The 15,606-nt window shown below is 51.4% G+C and overlaps 1 protein-coding gene across 1 annotated transcript; it reads right to left on the bottom strand.

Annotated features, from left to right (window-relative positions):
• Positions 1-649: 649 nt before the first annotated feature.
• On the bottom strand, positions 650-8,956 carry LOC107522963 (ras-related protein Rab-43; the record flags this gene model as incomplete). Its single annotated transcript, XM_060183934.1, has 2 exons — positions 650-4,074; positions 8,773-8,956. Coding segments are annotated over 2 exons (435 nt in total), but the record flags the coding sequence as incomplete, so codon positions are not given.
• Positions 8,957-15,606: the final 6,650 nt, after the last annotated feature.

The following is a 15,606-nucleotide window of genomic DNA, read 5'->3' as shown; positions in this document are numbered from 1 at the left end:
ATGGTGCCAGGGCTCAGACACTCTGCCTAGTGAAATAGCTCTCTAGCCCCAGAGCTGGGGTTCAAGCGGAGGCCTGTCTGATCCGTGTGTCCTTCCATCTCGGCAGAGGTGCAGCACAAGCAGCCCCTTCTCAGAGACCAGATCAGGTGACCTCAGCAGGCTGTGGCTTCATGGGTTTCTGGTTCCAGAAAGATCTCTCTGCCTTCAGAGAGAAGTGGCTCTCTCTCACTGTGGCTACAGAGTTTGAGAGACAATGAACCCCTGCGCCTGAACCCACAGGGCTGTAGAGGGGAAGGGACACTGGCCTTGGTACACTCGCAATCACTTCCTGACATCCCTCCTTCACCCACACAAACCCAACTGAGGGACTGGGGCCTAGAGGCTGAGGCGACACGGCCAGTGCACACAAGCCCCCTGGCAGAGCTGGGGCCCCTCAGGTACTGAGTACTTCTCTGCAGGGACCCCACTGGTAGAGGCAGAGCTCTCTGCAGAGACCTAGAAGGACAGAGGGAAATGTGTAGCCTCTCCAAACCAAGATCTGAATGCTGGTTTGGGGGTGGGGGGTCGCAGCTGGGCAGGAAGAACCCTCTTCGGGGGCCATGGCTGGCTTGGAGCTGGACAATGAGAGAAGACTCAGGGTGTCATCGGCTCATTACAGAAATCTGTTTAATGGTTTAGGAATATGTACACTCTGGCTCTGCTGAGTTTCCATCAAGGCAACTCTTCCAGGTTTTAAAAAATAGATCTGATATAAAGATTTATATGTTCATAAATAGGTCATGTGAAAAATTCCCAAATGCAAATGGCATCCATGGACTGGCTGAGCTCCCCACCCCCAACACACACATACACACACACACACACACACACACACACACACACACACACACACCAGTCTGGGCCAGAGGGGGCCTAGGGTCCCACCCCTGGCAGCCCCCCCTGGGGAAGAGTAACTGAATTCAATATGAATCAGGAGCTCCGACTGGCTCCACTCCTGCATCCTCGGGGTCCCAGCAGAGACCACACTCCATGTGGCTTAGGAGTCAGGACCCAAGTCCCAACCCGACACTGCTCCTGTCAGTGTAAGCCACCAGCTAGCTCCACATACCACCCTTGTCTGGGGCCTGGTGACACTGCCAGGACACTCCCTGGCATGCCTGCCCCTGCCCCCTGGTCCATGACCCCACCTGCTGCTCTTGGGTAATTGATAAACAAAGGAAGATATTACACTGGCCTCCTCTTGCCCCAGAGGCCCTGGGCAGCTGGGAGAAGGAAACAGAGGCCAGTTTTGTTTTCTGGCTCACAGACTTCCCCATCTTCTCTTACCCAAGCCTGGGGCCCCATCTGACTGCAGGCCTGGAGAGGTGCTGAGCCAAGCCCCCTGCCCTGCCCCGCCTGATGGGGCAGCACAGAGCCAGTGTCCTATACCTGAGAAGGACCCCAATCTGGCATGTCTGGCCCCTGTAGGAATTAGCGTCAACCTAGGACAGGCAAAGCTTGGAGACCAAGGGCTGGAGACAGAGGGAAAGAACTCATCCTGTGAACAAGGGGCAAGCTGCAGGGAGTGAGGTCACTGGTGGAATTCGAAGTGACATGAATTAACAGGGACAGTCCCAAGAAATGGGGTCTCGGGAGGCCAGGAGGGCCTTCACAGAGGATATTTCTGGGGAACAAGGAAGAAACCAGACATAGCTCTAAGGTCCTCTGGGTATCTGGACCCCATTCCAAGGGCTCTGAGGCCCCTGGAAGGTGCTGGAGCAGGTGGACAGGCCAAGGGTCACTGTGGGTCCTGTCACACTGACAGCAGCACAGTTAGGGCAGGAGAAGCTGGAGTCAAGGTGAGGGGGTGGCACCTGCTGGGAGTGGAAGGGCATAGGGGCTGCGGGGGTGGGCCCCCCACACTGTGCCTGGGTAGAGGGAGAGTGTAAGTAGCCTAAGGCTGCTCTGGGGTAGAGGATGGGCTGGCAGGAGACCCTCCACTCCAAGGTCTAGGTTGTCTTGACACTGGGGAAAGGAATGAAGTGAGGTGTCATTTCCACGGTGGCTTGGGCACCCAGAGGCAGAGAGCAGCTACCCCTGACCCCTCTAAATCAAATGTCTCTTCCCCACCAAGGGGTGGCCCCCAATCCAAGATGACAAATGAGCCCCATGTCAGCTGTCCCTGTGCCTACTCGGATCCTTGGCAGCTGATCTGTGTGTCCAGGAGCCAGGTGGAGACATCTCCCTGCCCTAAGCTCAGCAGGGCCCCTGAGCACCACCCCCAGGCCTGAGGCTGAGCGGGGGAGGCGGGGCTCCCAGAAGGGACAAGGGGTGGCAAAGGGCAGGGTCACCACCTGTGCTCAGCTGGAGCCGGGGCTGGGGCTGCAGGGCAGTCGCAGGGTACAGGCCCAGGCCCCTCTACCAACACCCCTTGTCTGTCCACCCGCCCCCAACACACACAGAGTGGCTGGTCCCTGCAGGGTGGGACTTTGTGGAACTGTTACCCAGAGCTGAAGCCCAGTTCTGTCCAAGCATCAACCCTGCAGATCTGTGTTCTTGGCTTGAATGGAGGACTCTTTGGGAAGGTACTTTCTCCCCAGAGGGCAGGGCCATGGAGGGGCCTCTGTCCACGCAGCCCAGCCCTAGTGTGTGGACCTGTCCAGCAGCTCTTGCCCCTCCAGAGCCTGGCCCTGTGGTTTCAGCCTGGGCTGTGCACTGCTCGGCCTCTATGCAGGCTCCACAAACCACCCCGCCTCACCAGATGGTATGTGGCTACTGGGGGACGGTCTGCCTTCTTGCCCAGAAGGGGCTGCTCAGGCCACAGGGCAGGTCCTGTCTGGGGTCTGGGCTCCTCTGAATGAGACCTGGCTCAGGGTTCAGAAAGCAGTTAACTACCTGGGCCCCCCCACATGGAAGGAGCCTGATACACTGGACTGGCCCAACAGGGGGATGGGGATGGCTTGGCTGACATTATCTGCCTCTCCCAGCCACTGCTGCAACCCCCACCCTGCCTCCTGACCTCAGCACCCAGCAAGGGTTAGGCGGCCCAGAAAACTTGAGATGACCAAGCCTCACCCGTGTTCAGGAAACTCTAGACTAGACAGATGTGGCCGGAAGGACTTCTGCTCAGGCACTAAGACTGGGTGCCCTGAGTCTCAGGGACACAAGTTTTCTCTTGTCCCCTAAGTGTCTGCTGTCCCAGCTTTTATCCTCTAACCCCCCAGGTCCCTGCCCCAGAAGCCAGTGCCTGAGTGGCTGAGGGCAGTGCCCCCACACTCATACCCAGACCATGGTAGATGTGACAGGGACAACCAGAGAGGTTTTGCTAAGGCAACGAGAGGGCTGAGCTTGTCTGTGGACTGAGAGCTGGCAGTGATAGGGGAGGTCCCCCGCTGAGAAGGGGCTCCCCTGTGCTGTGCTCAGAAAGACACTCTGCAGGCTGCTTGCTCTGACTCTCTGAGGCAACAGAGGGAAGCCCTGGAATGGCCTAGAAGGATCGGGGCCACATCCCCAGAAAGCTCACTGCCACAACTGCAGCTGACCCAGAGGAAGAAATGGCTAGGTGGGGGGCAGCACGTCCCTGGCCCCTCTTCTGCTGTAGGCCTGGCACGTGACAGCTGGCAGGAGGGGCCCACACTCCACCCCTTGCTAACCAGCCAGCATCCTCAGGGCAACCTTCCCATCAAGCATCCAGGCCCCAGGATGGTTAACTCCAGGACTTTATCCAGTGCCCTGGAGGATCAGGTCTGGAGGGCTGGGGTTGGCAGGCCAGAAAGAGAGAAAGAGAGAGAGAGAGAAAGAGAGAGAGAGAGACAGGAGGCCCCTGGTGGGCCAGCCTCGCCCGTCAGCAGCCGCAGCCCCAACTCTCTCCAATGTCCTTGCTGTCAAGCTGGATGTGGTCGGTGCCCCTTTCGCTGAGCAGTGGGCCCCCGTGCCTCACCACCAACTCCGTGGCCACCCTCACGAAGGCCTCCTCCACGTTGCTGGAGTCCTTGGCAGAGGTCTCGATGGCACACAGGATGTCGTAGTGCTCTGCCAGGCTCTGCGCCTCGGCCAGGGGCACCTCTCGGAACTCGCTGAGGTCCGACTTGTTCCCTGTGAGGAAAGGCCGGGGCAGTGGGGTGAGGTCCAGGGTTGCCCTCAGCCCTATGCCACCTGCAGAGCCAGCAAAGACACATTGACAGCACCCGATGAACACAGTCCTGACTGCCAAGCTTATTGGCTTTCTTTATTTCATGAAAGAGAGGAGGAGGCCGGAGCACTGCCCTTGTGTGGGCTGTGCCAGGGGTTGAGCCTGAGCTACATACATGCAAGTCCTAAGCTTTACTCTCTGAGCTGCCTCCCTGGCTCCTGTAACCTTAAACAGGGGCGGGAGGTAGGGCGACTGCTTTGCCAAGCCCTACAGGGGGGTGTGTGGAGGGGTGCTAGGTCCTAGAGGAAGCTCCACTACTGTGGTGTCACTTCCTCTCTCTGAATGCAAAAGCCAACTGTTGAAATCACATACTCAGGGCCTTTCTTCCACACACCATTTTTTCTTTTCTTTCTTTTTTTCTTTTTGCCACTAGTTACTGCTAGAGGTAGGTATCTGATGACTTCATTACTGTTTCTCAGTGACATTTTTTTTTAGAGGGTAAGAGAAAGGTAGAAAGAAGCAAGGGGTGGAGAGACAGGTAAAAGAGACACCTCCACCACATAGAAGCTTCTTTTCATGTGCATGTGTGTGTGCCCTCACAGCTCCACGCTGACTTTTTGAGATGGAGAGAGAGGGGTATCATAGCAGGGAAGTTTCTCCCAGTACAGTGTGGGCCAGATTCAAAATGGGTTTATTTCCCATTTCTTTAATCTTTGCTAGGAACTTGTGTATTTTATTGACTATACAAGAATTAAAAACAGCGGAGCTGATGAAAAAAATTCCATGGGTGGCCCAGAAGGTGAAGCAGTGGCTAGAACACTGAACTCTCAAGCATGAGGTCCTGAGTTTAATCCTTGGCATCATGTGTGCCAGAGTGATGCTCTGGTTCCTGTTCTCTGTCTCCCTCCCCCCTCTCAGTAAGTAAATCTTTTTTTTTCTTTCTTCCTCCAGGGTTATTGCTGGGCTCGGTGCCTGCACCATGAATCCACTGCTCCTGGAGGCCATTTTTTCCCCCTTTTATTGCCCTTGTTGTTGTAGCCTCGTTGTGGTTATCATTATTACCATTGTTGATGTTGTTCGCCATTGGATAGGACAGAGAGAAATGGAGAGAGGAAGGCAAGACAGAGAGGGGGACAGAAAGATAGACACCTGCAGACCTGCTTCACCGCCTGTGAAGCGACTCCCCTGCAGGTGGGGAGCCAGGGGCTCGAACCGGGATCCTTACACGGGTCCTCGCACTTTGCGCCACGTGCGCTTAACCCACTGCGCCAGTGCCAGACCCCCAAGTAAATCTTTTTAAAAAGAAAATATTACAAGTTATCTAGAGCTAGAAGACCTGGATAGAAACTCTGGTCTGCTATTATTGCTATGTGACTCTTGCGTAATCACCTCATCTCTGAGTTTCCATTTCTCTACCTGCAATACCACCTTCAGCATAGCAGGGGGATTCAGTGACAAGATGACCAAGAACAAGATGACAACCTGCCCTTGCCCCGCATCCACAAACATCAGAGTCCACAAAGGAGCCTGGCATAGCGTGTTTAGTTTTTGCTAAAATCCCCTCCTCCTGTTCCTACTTCTGTTCCTCCTGCTCCTCCTTCTCCCTCCCTCCTCCCCCTCCTTCAGGCTGATTTATTAGCAGGAACCAAAGCATCACCCTGGCACATGCCATGTCAGGGACTGAAGCAGAGAGACCTCATGCTTGAGAGTCCAACACTTAATCCACTGCACTACCTCCTGGGCCAATATACTTATTATCTTGTCTCTCTCTCTCCTATTTTCTTTTCTTTCTTCTTCTTTTTTCTTTTTATTTACCAGAACACTGTTTAGCTCTGGTTTATGGTGGTGATGGAGACTGGACCTGGGACTTCAGAGCCTCAGGCATGAAAGTCTTTTTACTTAACCATTATGCTGTCTCCTCAGCGCTGCTGTTTTATGTTTCTGATGGTGTTTTTGTTATTTGTTTATTGTTCTGCAGACTGTAGGCCTCCTGCATGTGCAGTTCCATCATTCCCAGGCTGACTTCCTTCACCCACTTAGGGAGAGAAGGGAAGAGCCCAGACTTTCTCCCAGTGCCACAGCACTCCTGCCTGTGTGGTGCTCAGGTTTGGATCTGTGCTGCCAAGTGACAAGGCCTGAGCCCTCCTGCCAGCAGGTCCCTGGCCCACAGTAGGTACTTGGCTCCTCCTGCAGTCGGAGACGCTAGACAGTTCTAGACAATCTGCTCAACTACTCCTTGACCCAGTTTTTAGAAGAATGTTTTAAGTCCCTAAATGGTTGACTTTAGTACTATGATTTTTAAGCATCTAAAATTTCTGGGCGGGGGTAGATAGCATAATGGTTATGCAAACAGATTCTCATGTGTGATGTTCCATCAAGTCCCAAGTTCAATCTCCCACACCACCATAAGCAGTGCTCTCGTAAAAAACTACAACCACAAAGCGCAAGGACCAGCGTAACGATCCTGGTTCAAGCCCCAGCTCCCCACCTGCAGGGGAGTTGCTTCACAAGTGGTGAAGTAGGTCTGCAGGTGTCTATCTTCCTCTCCCCCTCTGTCTTCCCTTGCTCTCTCCATTTCTCTCTGCCCTATCCAACAACAACGACATCAATAATAACAACAACAATAAAACAACAAAGTCAACAAAAAAGGGAATAAATAAATATTTAAAAAAAAATCTAACATTTCCTTGGTGACAGAAATTCTTTGTAACCTAAAATGACGCAGCAACCAATTTCAAGGTGCAAAAGTCACTTGGATACTGATTTCAACAAACTGCAAAGAGCACATGTGACACCCATGAACAACTGTGCTCTCTCAGGTGTGAGGACGGTATTATATATTTTGTAGGTTTAGGCACTGGGTCTCATAGATTCTTGCTGGAACCTTTCTTTTCATCTTACTGATGAAAGAGTTTGATACTAGGATTTTCTTCAAAACAATATAAGGAAAGAGGGTAGAGATGAAACTGCACCCTAGTTGCTAGCTTTTAAAGCTGGGTGGTGGGCAGGTACCTGGGGTTGATTATAAGCCTACTGTGTGCAGATAAAATGCCCATGTTGGGAGTCCGGCAGTAGTGTAGCAGGGTAAGCGCACGTGGCACAAAGCGCAGGGACCGGCATAAGGATCCTGGTTTGAGCCCCTGGCTTCCCACCTGCAGGGGAGTCGCTTCCCAGGCGGTGAAGCAGGTCTGCAGGTGTCTGTCTTTCTCTCCCCCTCTCTGTCTTCCCCTCCTCTCTCCATTTCTCTCTGTCCTATCTAACAATGATGACATCAATAACTACAACAATAATAATACCTACAACAGCAATGAAAAACAAGGGCAACAAAAAGGAAAATAAATCTTTTTTTAAAAAAAGTCTGTCTGGGGAAGGGTGTGGTATACCCAGTTGAGCTCTCACGTTACTGTGCACAAGGATCCAAGTTCAAGTCCCTGGTCCCCACCTGCAAGGGGGGAGCTTCATGAGCGGTGAAGCAGGGCTGCAGGTGTCTCTCTCCTTCTCTATCTCCCCCTCGCCTCTCAATTTCTCTCTGCCCTCTCAAATAGAAGAGGAGGAGGAGTTAGAAGAGAAAGAGGAATAGGAGGGGGGAGACGGGGGAGGGAAAAAGGAAGTGGATTCATTGTGCAGGCACAAAATCTCAGCAATAACCCTGGTGACAATAATAATAACAGAAGTAACAATAAAAATAGGCCAGCATTAGCTATACTGCAAATCCCTATCAAGAAAATGCTAGTGTCCTGCCTTCCTCTAAACTTGTTTTGATCACAACTTTCTAAGTCATTAGCAGAATTAAAGTGTGCAAGATGGGGCCAGAAAATAGCTCACCCAATAAAGTGAACACCTTACTATACACAGGGCCTTCCTGGGGTCAAGCCTGGCACCACATGGAAGCACCTCAGAAAGTATCAAGGGAGCTTCGTGGGTGGTGGCATGGTGCTTGGTGTCTCTCTTGCTCTTTGTTTCTATCTTTTTTTTTCCCTATTTATTTACTTATGAAAGAGAAAGAGGGATAGGGAACTAAAGCATCACTCTGGCATATGCGGTGCCAAGGATCAAACTTGGGACAATCATGCTCGAGAATCCAGTATCTACTCTACTGCTTTATCTCCCAGGCTGCTGTCTCCCTACTTTAGAAAAAAAGAGAGAGAGAGAGAGGGCCGGGTGGCGGCATCCCCAGTAGCACACACATTACAGTGCACAAGGACCTAGGTTCAAGCTCCCAGCTCCCGCCTGCAGGGAGGGGAGCTTCATAAACGGTGAAGCAGTGCTGCCAAGTATTTCCCTCTCTCTTCCCCTCTTTCTCCACCTCTCTCTATTTCTTTGCCTTTATCCAAAATAAATAAATATTAAAAAAAAAAAAGTAAAAGAGAGAGAGGGGAATGGAGGGAAGGAGGGAGGGAAGGAAGGAGGGAGGAAGAGAATTGGGCCGAGGAGGCTGTTCAGTAGCGTCACACATATGCAGGGCCCTGAGTTCACTTCCAGATACTAGACAGACAGACAGAAAACACACACACACGCACACACGCACACACACGCACACACACGCAGAGCTCTGGCCCTGTCCCTGCCCGGCCCAGTTCAGCCTCTCTGTGCTCTAGATGGACAGAAGACGGTGGGCTGAGCACCACAGCCTGACCCCCCCACCCCCCCGCCCAGCTCACCGATCAGCAGCTGCACGATGTTGGAGCCCGCATATTTCCTCACGTCCCCAATCCAGTGAGGCACTGACAGGAAAGAGCTCCTCTTGGTGATGTCATAAGCAAGGATGGCCCCATTGGCACTGCGGTAGTAGCTCTGCGTGATGGTGCGGAAGCGTTCCTGGCCAGCCGTGTCCCAGATCTGTAGCTAAAGAAAGAGGAGGCCTCTTATGACGCTGGGCACAGAAGCACGGGGACTGAGAGAGACTGAGAGAGCAAGCTCTAGCCCGTGCCCAAAGCACCGGCTCTGCCGGGTAGGTGGAGTTCCCTTCGGGTGGGGACCCCCCAGGAGGGCCTGGAAAGGGGGCAGAGAAAAGGCCTTCTGAGTCTTTAGACTGAGACCCAGTGGCCCGCCTCTGAAGGCAGCACGTGTGCAGAGGGCGATAGTGAAGGGGAGCGGGTGACTTCTGCACAGCCACAGGAAGTGCACTCCACCTAGAATGCCCTGTGGTCCTCTCTCCTCTACAGACTGAGCAGGGCTGGGCTGTGGCCAGGAGGGCCCGGGGAGACAATGGGCAGAGGTCCTTCATGGGGTCAAACCTAGCTGGGTCAAACCTAAGGAGCCGAGGGTCCAGATGATTCCAGCACCTTGTACTAGCATGACACCACCACTGAACGACTTCTCTGGGTCTAGTTTTTATTTATGTTAGGGCAGGGGCAGATAGCACAATGGTTATGCAAAGAAACTCTCATGCCTGAGGCTCCAAAGTCCCAGGTTCAATCCCCTACACCACTATAGGCCAGAGCTGAGCAGTGCTCTGGGAAAAAAAAAAAAAAAACCTTGCCTTATGTATTTTAGAGAGAGGAAAGACACCTCAACAACACTGATCCACTATCCATGGAGCTTCCCCAAGTGCCATCATGATTCTCCCATTTGACGCCAGGGCTGAAAGCCAGAGCTGTCTCCCTGGCTCCAGATTTATTAACAAGACCGTGCTGGTTGCTGGACTGAGACTAAAGAAAACAGAGTAGAGGCAGAAATGAGGAGACAAGTAGGAAAATGCTGCCATGGTCCAGGTAAGAGTCGAGCCAGGGTGAGAGCAGTGATCGGACTGGGGACCAGTTTGCGCAGGCAGGCAGTAACTGGTTTTACCACACAACTCTGATGGGAGGATGTTAGAGTCTATGCGTGTGAAGGGACCCAGGGGACACCAGGGCTAGGTGAAGCCTCGCTTCCAGAGCAGGAAGTTGACAGGCTATGCCTGCCCACTATGGGTGGGGGTGGGGTATAACAACATGAAAACGAGAACTAGGAAGATTCTGTCCAGACAGAGGAAGAGGAAATTATCACACCAGAGGTAGGGGAGGGCACCAGGAGAACTTTCTACAAGTCTTAAAAAGAACCAAAGGGGGGGGGTCGGGTGGTGGTGCAGTGGGTTGAGCGCACGTGGCGCAAAGCGCAGGGACTGGTGTAAGGATCCCGGTTCGAGCCCCCCCCCCCCCCCCCCCCCGCTCCCCACCTGCAGGGGAGTCGCTTCACAGGAGGTGAAGCAGATCTGCAGGTGTCTGTCTTTCTCTCCCCCTCTGTCTTCCCCCTCCTCTCTCCATTTCTCTCTGTCCTGTCCAACAACGAACAACATCAACAATGGCAATAATAATAGCCACAAGGAGGTTACAACAAGGGCAACAAAAGGGGGAAAAAATGGTCTCCAGGAGTGTTGGATTCATGGTGTAGATACTGAGCCCAGCAATAACCCTGGAGGAGGAAAAAGAAAAAGAACCAAAGGACTTTTTAAACCGCATGCAAAGGTGACTGTGGTCAAATACTATAATAAAAACGACATGACAGCTGCGAATGGTGGTATCTAGGTCCGCCCATGGGTGAAGTCCAGGCAGTCGTGGACAAGATCTTTTTGAAAAATCAGTCCTTCCCAAGACTAGAAATATTTTCATCCTGATCATCCACACAAGAAAAAGAAGAGGAGGAGCCAGTCAGTGCTGTGGCGTCTGACAACCCTGAGGTCATGAGCCAGCTTGGTATTTCGTCTGAAAAGCAGGTGCTGCCCTGACTTCACAGATGCAAGGCAAATACACGTGTCCGCGTTTGCCTCACATGAAACCGAGACACAGAGAAGGCGCTGGGTACTAAATGCTTCCCTTTCACAAGCTCTACGGAGCTGCTCTAACTTTCTGGCTTATGCTCTGAACAGATGCAAAGGAGCACTGATGCAAAGTAGAATGTATGAAGTACCCAGGGAAACCAAGGCTGCAGTGTGGGCACAGGCCAATCATTTTTTCATTCAGCACAGCCTGGGGTCCGCCTATGTCACATGTCCCAGCCCCTAGGAGGTACTGCAGGGAATGAAACCAAACCAAAGCTGGAATCCCAGCACTGGAAGTTAGACAAGTGTGCCTGCAGAGAGGGTCACCTGCCATGAGGGAGAAGGGACACTGGGAAGAGACTCAGCCCGCTGGGGGCTTCCTAGTTAGTCAGGGAAAGTGACCTTGAGCCGAGCTCTGAAGAGGGGACAGCAGATCACAGGGACAATGTTTAGGCAGAGAGGACAGCAAAGGCCCAGCAGGACAACGCCTGCCATGACAGAGCCAGAAAGGGCAGTGCAGCCACTGAATAATGAGGAAGATGATTAGAAAAGGGTACGGTGAGAAGCAGTGGGGGCGCAGCATGTGGGGCCTTGTGGGCCAAGGTCAAGAGGGCGCTTTGGGGGGACTGAGAAGGTAGCTTATCAGGTAGAGTGTGTGCCTTGCCGTGTATGTGGCCTGGGTTGAGCCCTAGAACCACACAGGAGTGCCATGGTACTAGAGGAAGCTCCAGTGCTGTGGTCTCTGTCTCTGTATATCTGAAGTAAAAAGAATGAAAAACTGGCCTGGGAGTGGTGAAATCAAGTTTGAGTGAGGCTCCAGAGCTGGGGACACACACACACACACACACACACACACACACACACACACACACACACACACACACACACACACAGTGGATTCATCTTGATGGGGGAAGGGAAGACACCGGAGATTGTTTGTAGCAGGGAGATATGGCCCAGATACCACCTGTGCCTCCCGGTTCCTCTCCTAGCAATGCACCTTGAACTATGTGACACCTTCATCCACTATTAGGTCCCCAAGCCCTTCCCAGCCCCCTTCAGACTTTCTGATCAGAGTTCTTAGATCTGCGGCAATAGATTGTAGCTAATTAAAGCTTCACCTCCTATTTTAAGGGACATGTTGAGATACACGGCACCCAATCTCAAAGAGCCTGGATGGGCTCAAGTCCTACTTGGTTATGTAACCAATTTAAGAATGCACTGGGGAGGGCGGGGGTAGATAGCATAATTTTTATGTAGAGACTGAGGCTCCAAAGTCCCAGGTTCAGTCCACCACACCACTATAAATCAGAGCTGAGCAGTGTTCTGGAAAGAGAAGAAAGGGAAGGAAAGGGAGGGGAGGGGAAGGGAAGGGAAGGGAAGGGAAGGGAAGGGAAGGGAAGGGAAGGGAAGGGAAGGGAAGGGAAGGGAAGGGAAGAAGGAAAGAACACATCAGGGAAGCGCCAGTTGTGTGCACACTTTATTATGCACAAGGACCCAGGTTCAAGCCCCCACTGCCCACCTGTAGAGGGGAAACTTCACAAGCGCCGAAGCAGGTCAGCAGGTCTGTCTATCTCTCCCCCCCCCATCCCCTTTCCCTCTCAATTTCTCTGTGTCCTAGCCAATAAAATACAAAGAGGAAAGAATGCCCTCCAGGAGCTGTGACTTCATAGTGCTGGCACTGAGCCCCAGCAATAACCCTGGAGGCAATAAGAAGAATGTGCCAAGGAAGCGGCTCAGCAGGTAGAGCAAACTCTTTGCTGCATCATGACCTAGGTTCAAAACCCAACACTAGTGCTCTGGTCTCCCTCATTAAACCATAAACCTTTATATACAGAAGGAGAAAAAAAAACACAGAAAGGCTAGGAAATGGCTCGCCCAGCAGAGCACACACTTTACCTTAATGTGTGAGGACCCAGGCTTGAGCCTCCCAACCACAACACGGGAGCGCCCGCATGAGGAAGCTTCATGAGTGGTGGAGCAGTGAGGTGGCAAATCTTCTCTTTCTTCCTCTCTGTCTCTCACCCTCTAACTAGAAAGAAAATAAAAAGGTCCACGGGGAGTGGTGTAATTGTACAGTTATTTTGCCTCAGCAAAATAACTGGGCAGCAAAATAACTGATTCAAAAGAAAAGGAAGGAAGGAGAAAAAAAAAGAAAGAACCGGGAGTCGGGCGGTAGCGCAGGGGTTAAGTGCATGTGGTGCAAAGCGCAAGGACTGGAGGAAGGATCCCCGTTCGAGCCCCCGGCTCCCCACCTGCAGGGGAGTCGCTTCACAGGCAGTGAAGCAGGCCTGCAGGTGTCTGTCTTTCTCTCCCCCTCTCTGTCTTCCCCTCCTCTCTCCATTTCTCTCTGTCCTATCCAACAACAACAACATCAATAATAACTACAACAATAAAACAACAAGGGCAACAAAAGGAAAGAAAGAAAGAAAAAAATCCAAAAAAAGTAAAAAAAAAAAAAAAAAGAAAGAACCTATGTTCAAGTCCCCAGCCACCATGTGGGAGTAATCTGCACAGGGGCGTGTCATGAACAGGAGAGCAATCCTGAGCTATCTCTTCCCGCTCTCTATCTTGAAGAAAATGGGGGCTGAGTGGTGGCTCACTTTGTTGAATGCACACATCACAATGTGCAATGGCCAGGGTTCAAGCCCCAGTCCCCACCAGCGGGGAAAAGCTTCACAAGCAGTGAAATAATGCTCAGTCTCTCTCCCCCCCTTCTGTCTCCCCTTTCCCTCTCAATTTCCATCTCTATTCAAAGAAACAAAAAGAAAAGAAAAGAAAAAATAAAAGTCTGCCAGGAGTGGTGGAATCAGAGGATCAAACTTCCATAGCAAAAGAGAGGTGAGAAAGACTAGACAGTGACCACGCACCTGGTTGAATGCACATGTTACCATGCTCAAAGACCAGGGTTCAAGTCCCCAGTCCCCACCTATAGGGAGGAAGCTTCACAAGTAGTGAAGCAGGCCTGCAGGTCCAGGTCTCTCTCTCTCTCTCTCTCCTCCCCTCAATTTCTCTCTGTCTTATCAAAATAATGATAAATTAAATAGGAAAATAAAAAATAGAAGTAAGGCAGGGAGAGGAGAGCGGGGAGACAGAGCGAGAAAGAACTTGGACGGAGAACTGCCTGGGAGACCAGATGCTATAGGTTTAATCTACAGCCATACCACCCTGAACATGCCCGGTCTCGTCCGATCTCAGAAGCTAAGCAGGATCAGGCCTGGTTAATACTTAAATTGGGGGGAAGAAAGAGGGAAAGAGAGAGAGAGAGAGAGACTGAGACTGCAGGCCAAGTAGACAGCACACTGGAGCATAGAACTTGCAGGCCTGAGCTAGACAAGTGGCACTCTGGCCCCCTCATGGTGAATAAATAAACCTTTGGGAGCAGGAGGGGCAGAGCCAGGAGAGGCCTGACTCCCACAGCCCCACTTCCCATGCTGGCAGGGCCCTAGGGAGGGTGGGTGAGAAGTTTAACGAGTCTGTATTAAGAAAAAAAATGTCTGATCAGCCACCTCAGCTACCTGAGGAACAGTTGAGCAGGCAAGCAGGCTGGAATCTTCCAGAAGCATCTAGTGGGCTGTGTCTCAGAGCTGGGGGTGGGCTGTGTCCCCCCACCCCCATTGCCTCTTACTGGGTCCTCACTGCAGACCACAGACAGGGACCTCAGGCCCAGCTTTACAGAAGAGACAGGCAAGCTTAAGAGGTGACCAGTGCCAAGGCTCTCCAGCTCAAGGTTGGAAAACTGAGGTATCAGGTGGGGGCAGACAGCATAATACTTATGCAAAGAGACACTCACGCCTGAGATTCTAAGGTTCCAGGTCCAATTCCTCACATCATCATAAGCCAGAGCTGAGCAGTGCTCTGGTTTAAAAAAAAAAAAAAAAGAGAGAAAGGAAAAGAAAATTCTGGAGTATCTGTCTCCAGACCGATGATCTGCCATTCCTCTGTCAGGTGGCCACACACTGGCTTCCTCCCTGCACTACCAGCCTGTGTTCAAATCTTTCTTCACAGAGGTCTTTCACACCTTTTTTTTTTTTGCCTTAAAATTCTTTCTTTACTCAGCCTTGGAGGTGGCACAGTATAGTTAAAGTATTGGACTTTCAAGTGTGAGGTCCTGAGTTCGATCCCCCACATCACGTGTGCTAGAGTGGTGCTTTGGTTCTCTCTCCTTCCCTCTGCCTCATAAATAAACAAAACTTTTCAAACTTAATTTTCTGATTTGTTGCAGATCATCAATTGTAATTAATTGATGCAGAGCAACTGCACTTAACTCCCTGTTCTCAGGTCAACTTAATTTTTTTTATTATTATTATTTCAAAGAGAGTGGTCCAGGAGATGATACGGCAGATAGGGCATTTTTGTCTCTCAAGCATGAGGTCCTGAGTTCAGCCTCCGGCAGCACATGAACCAGATTGATGTCTGATTCTTTCTTGTTCCTCTTCTCTTTCTCATTAATAAATAAATAAATAAATAAATAAATAAATAAATAAAATCTTTAAAAAAAAAATAGGTGGTCCGGGAGGTGGCGCAGTGGATAAAGTGTTGGACTCTCAAGCTATGAGGTCCCGAGTTCAAACCCCGGCAGCACATGTACCAGAGTGATGTCTGGTTCTTTCTCTCTCTCCTCTTATCCCTCTCATAAATAAATAAATAATTTTTTTAAAAATAGGAAGAACTTTAAAGAAATAAATTTCAAAGAGAGCTAGGTAGAGGGAGTGACACCACAGCACCACCCCATCACCCATGGGGATAGTGGTGC

Source organism: Erinaceus europaeus, unplaced genomic scaffold (assembly GCF_950295315.1).
Source record: "Erinaceus europaeus unplaced genomic scaffold, mEriEur2.1 scaffold_538, whole genome shotgun sequence".
Classification (NCBI taxonomy): domain Eukaryota; kingdom Metazoa; phylum Chordata; class Mammalia; order Eulipotyphla; family Erinaceidae; genus Erinaceus; species Erinaceus europaeus.
Note: the sequence above shows the minus strand (reverse complement) of the source record. Positions and strands in the feature narration are given on the sequence as shown.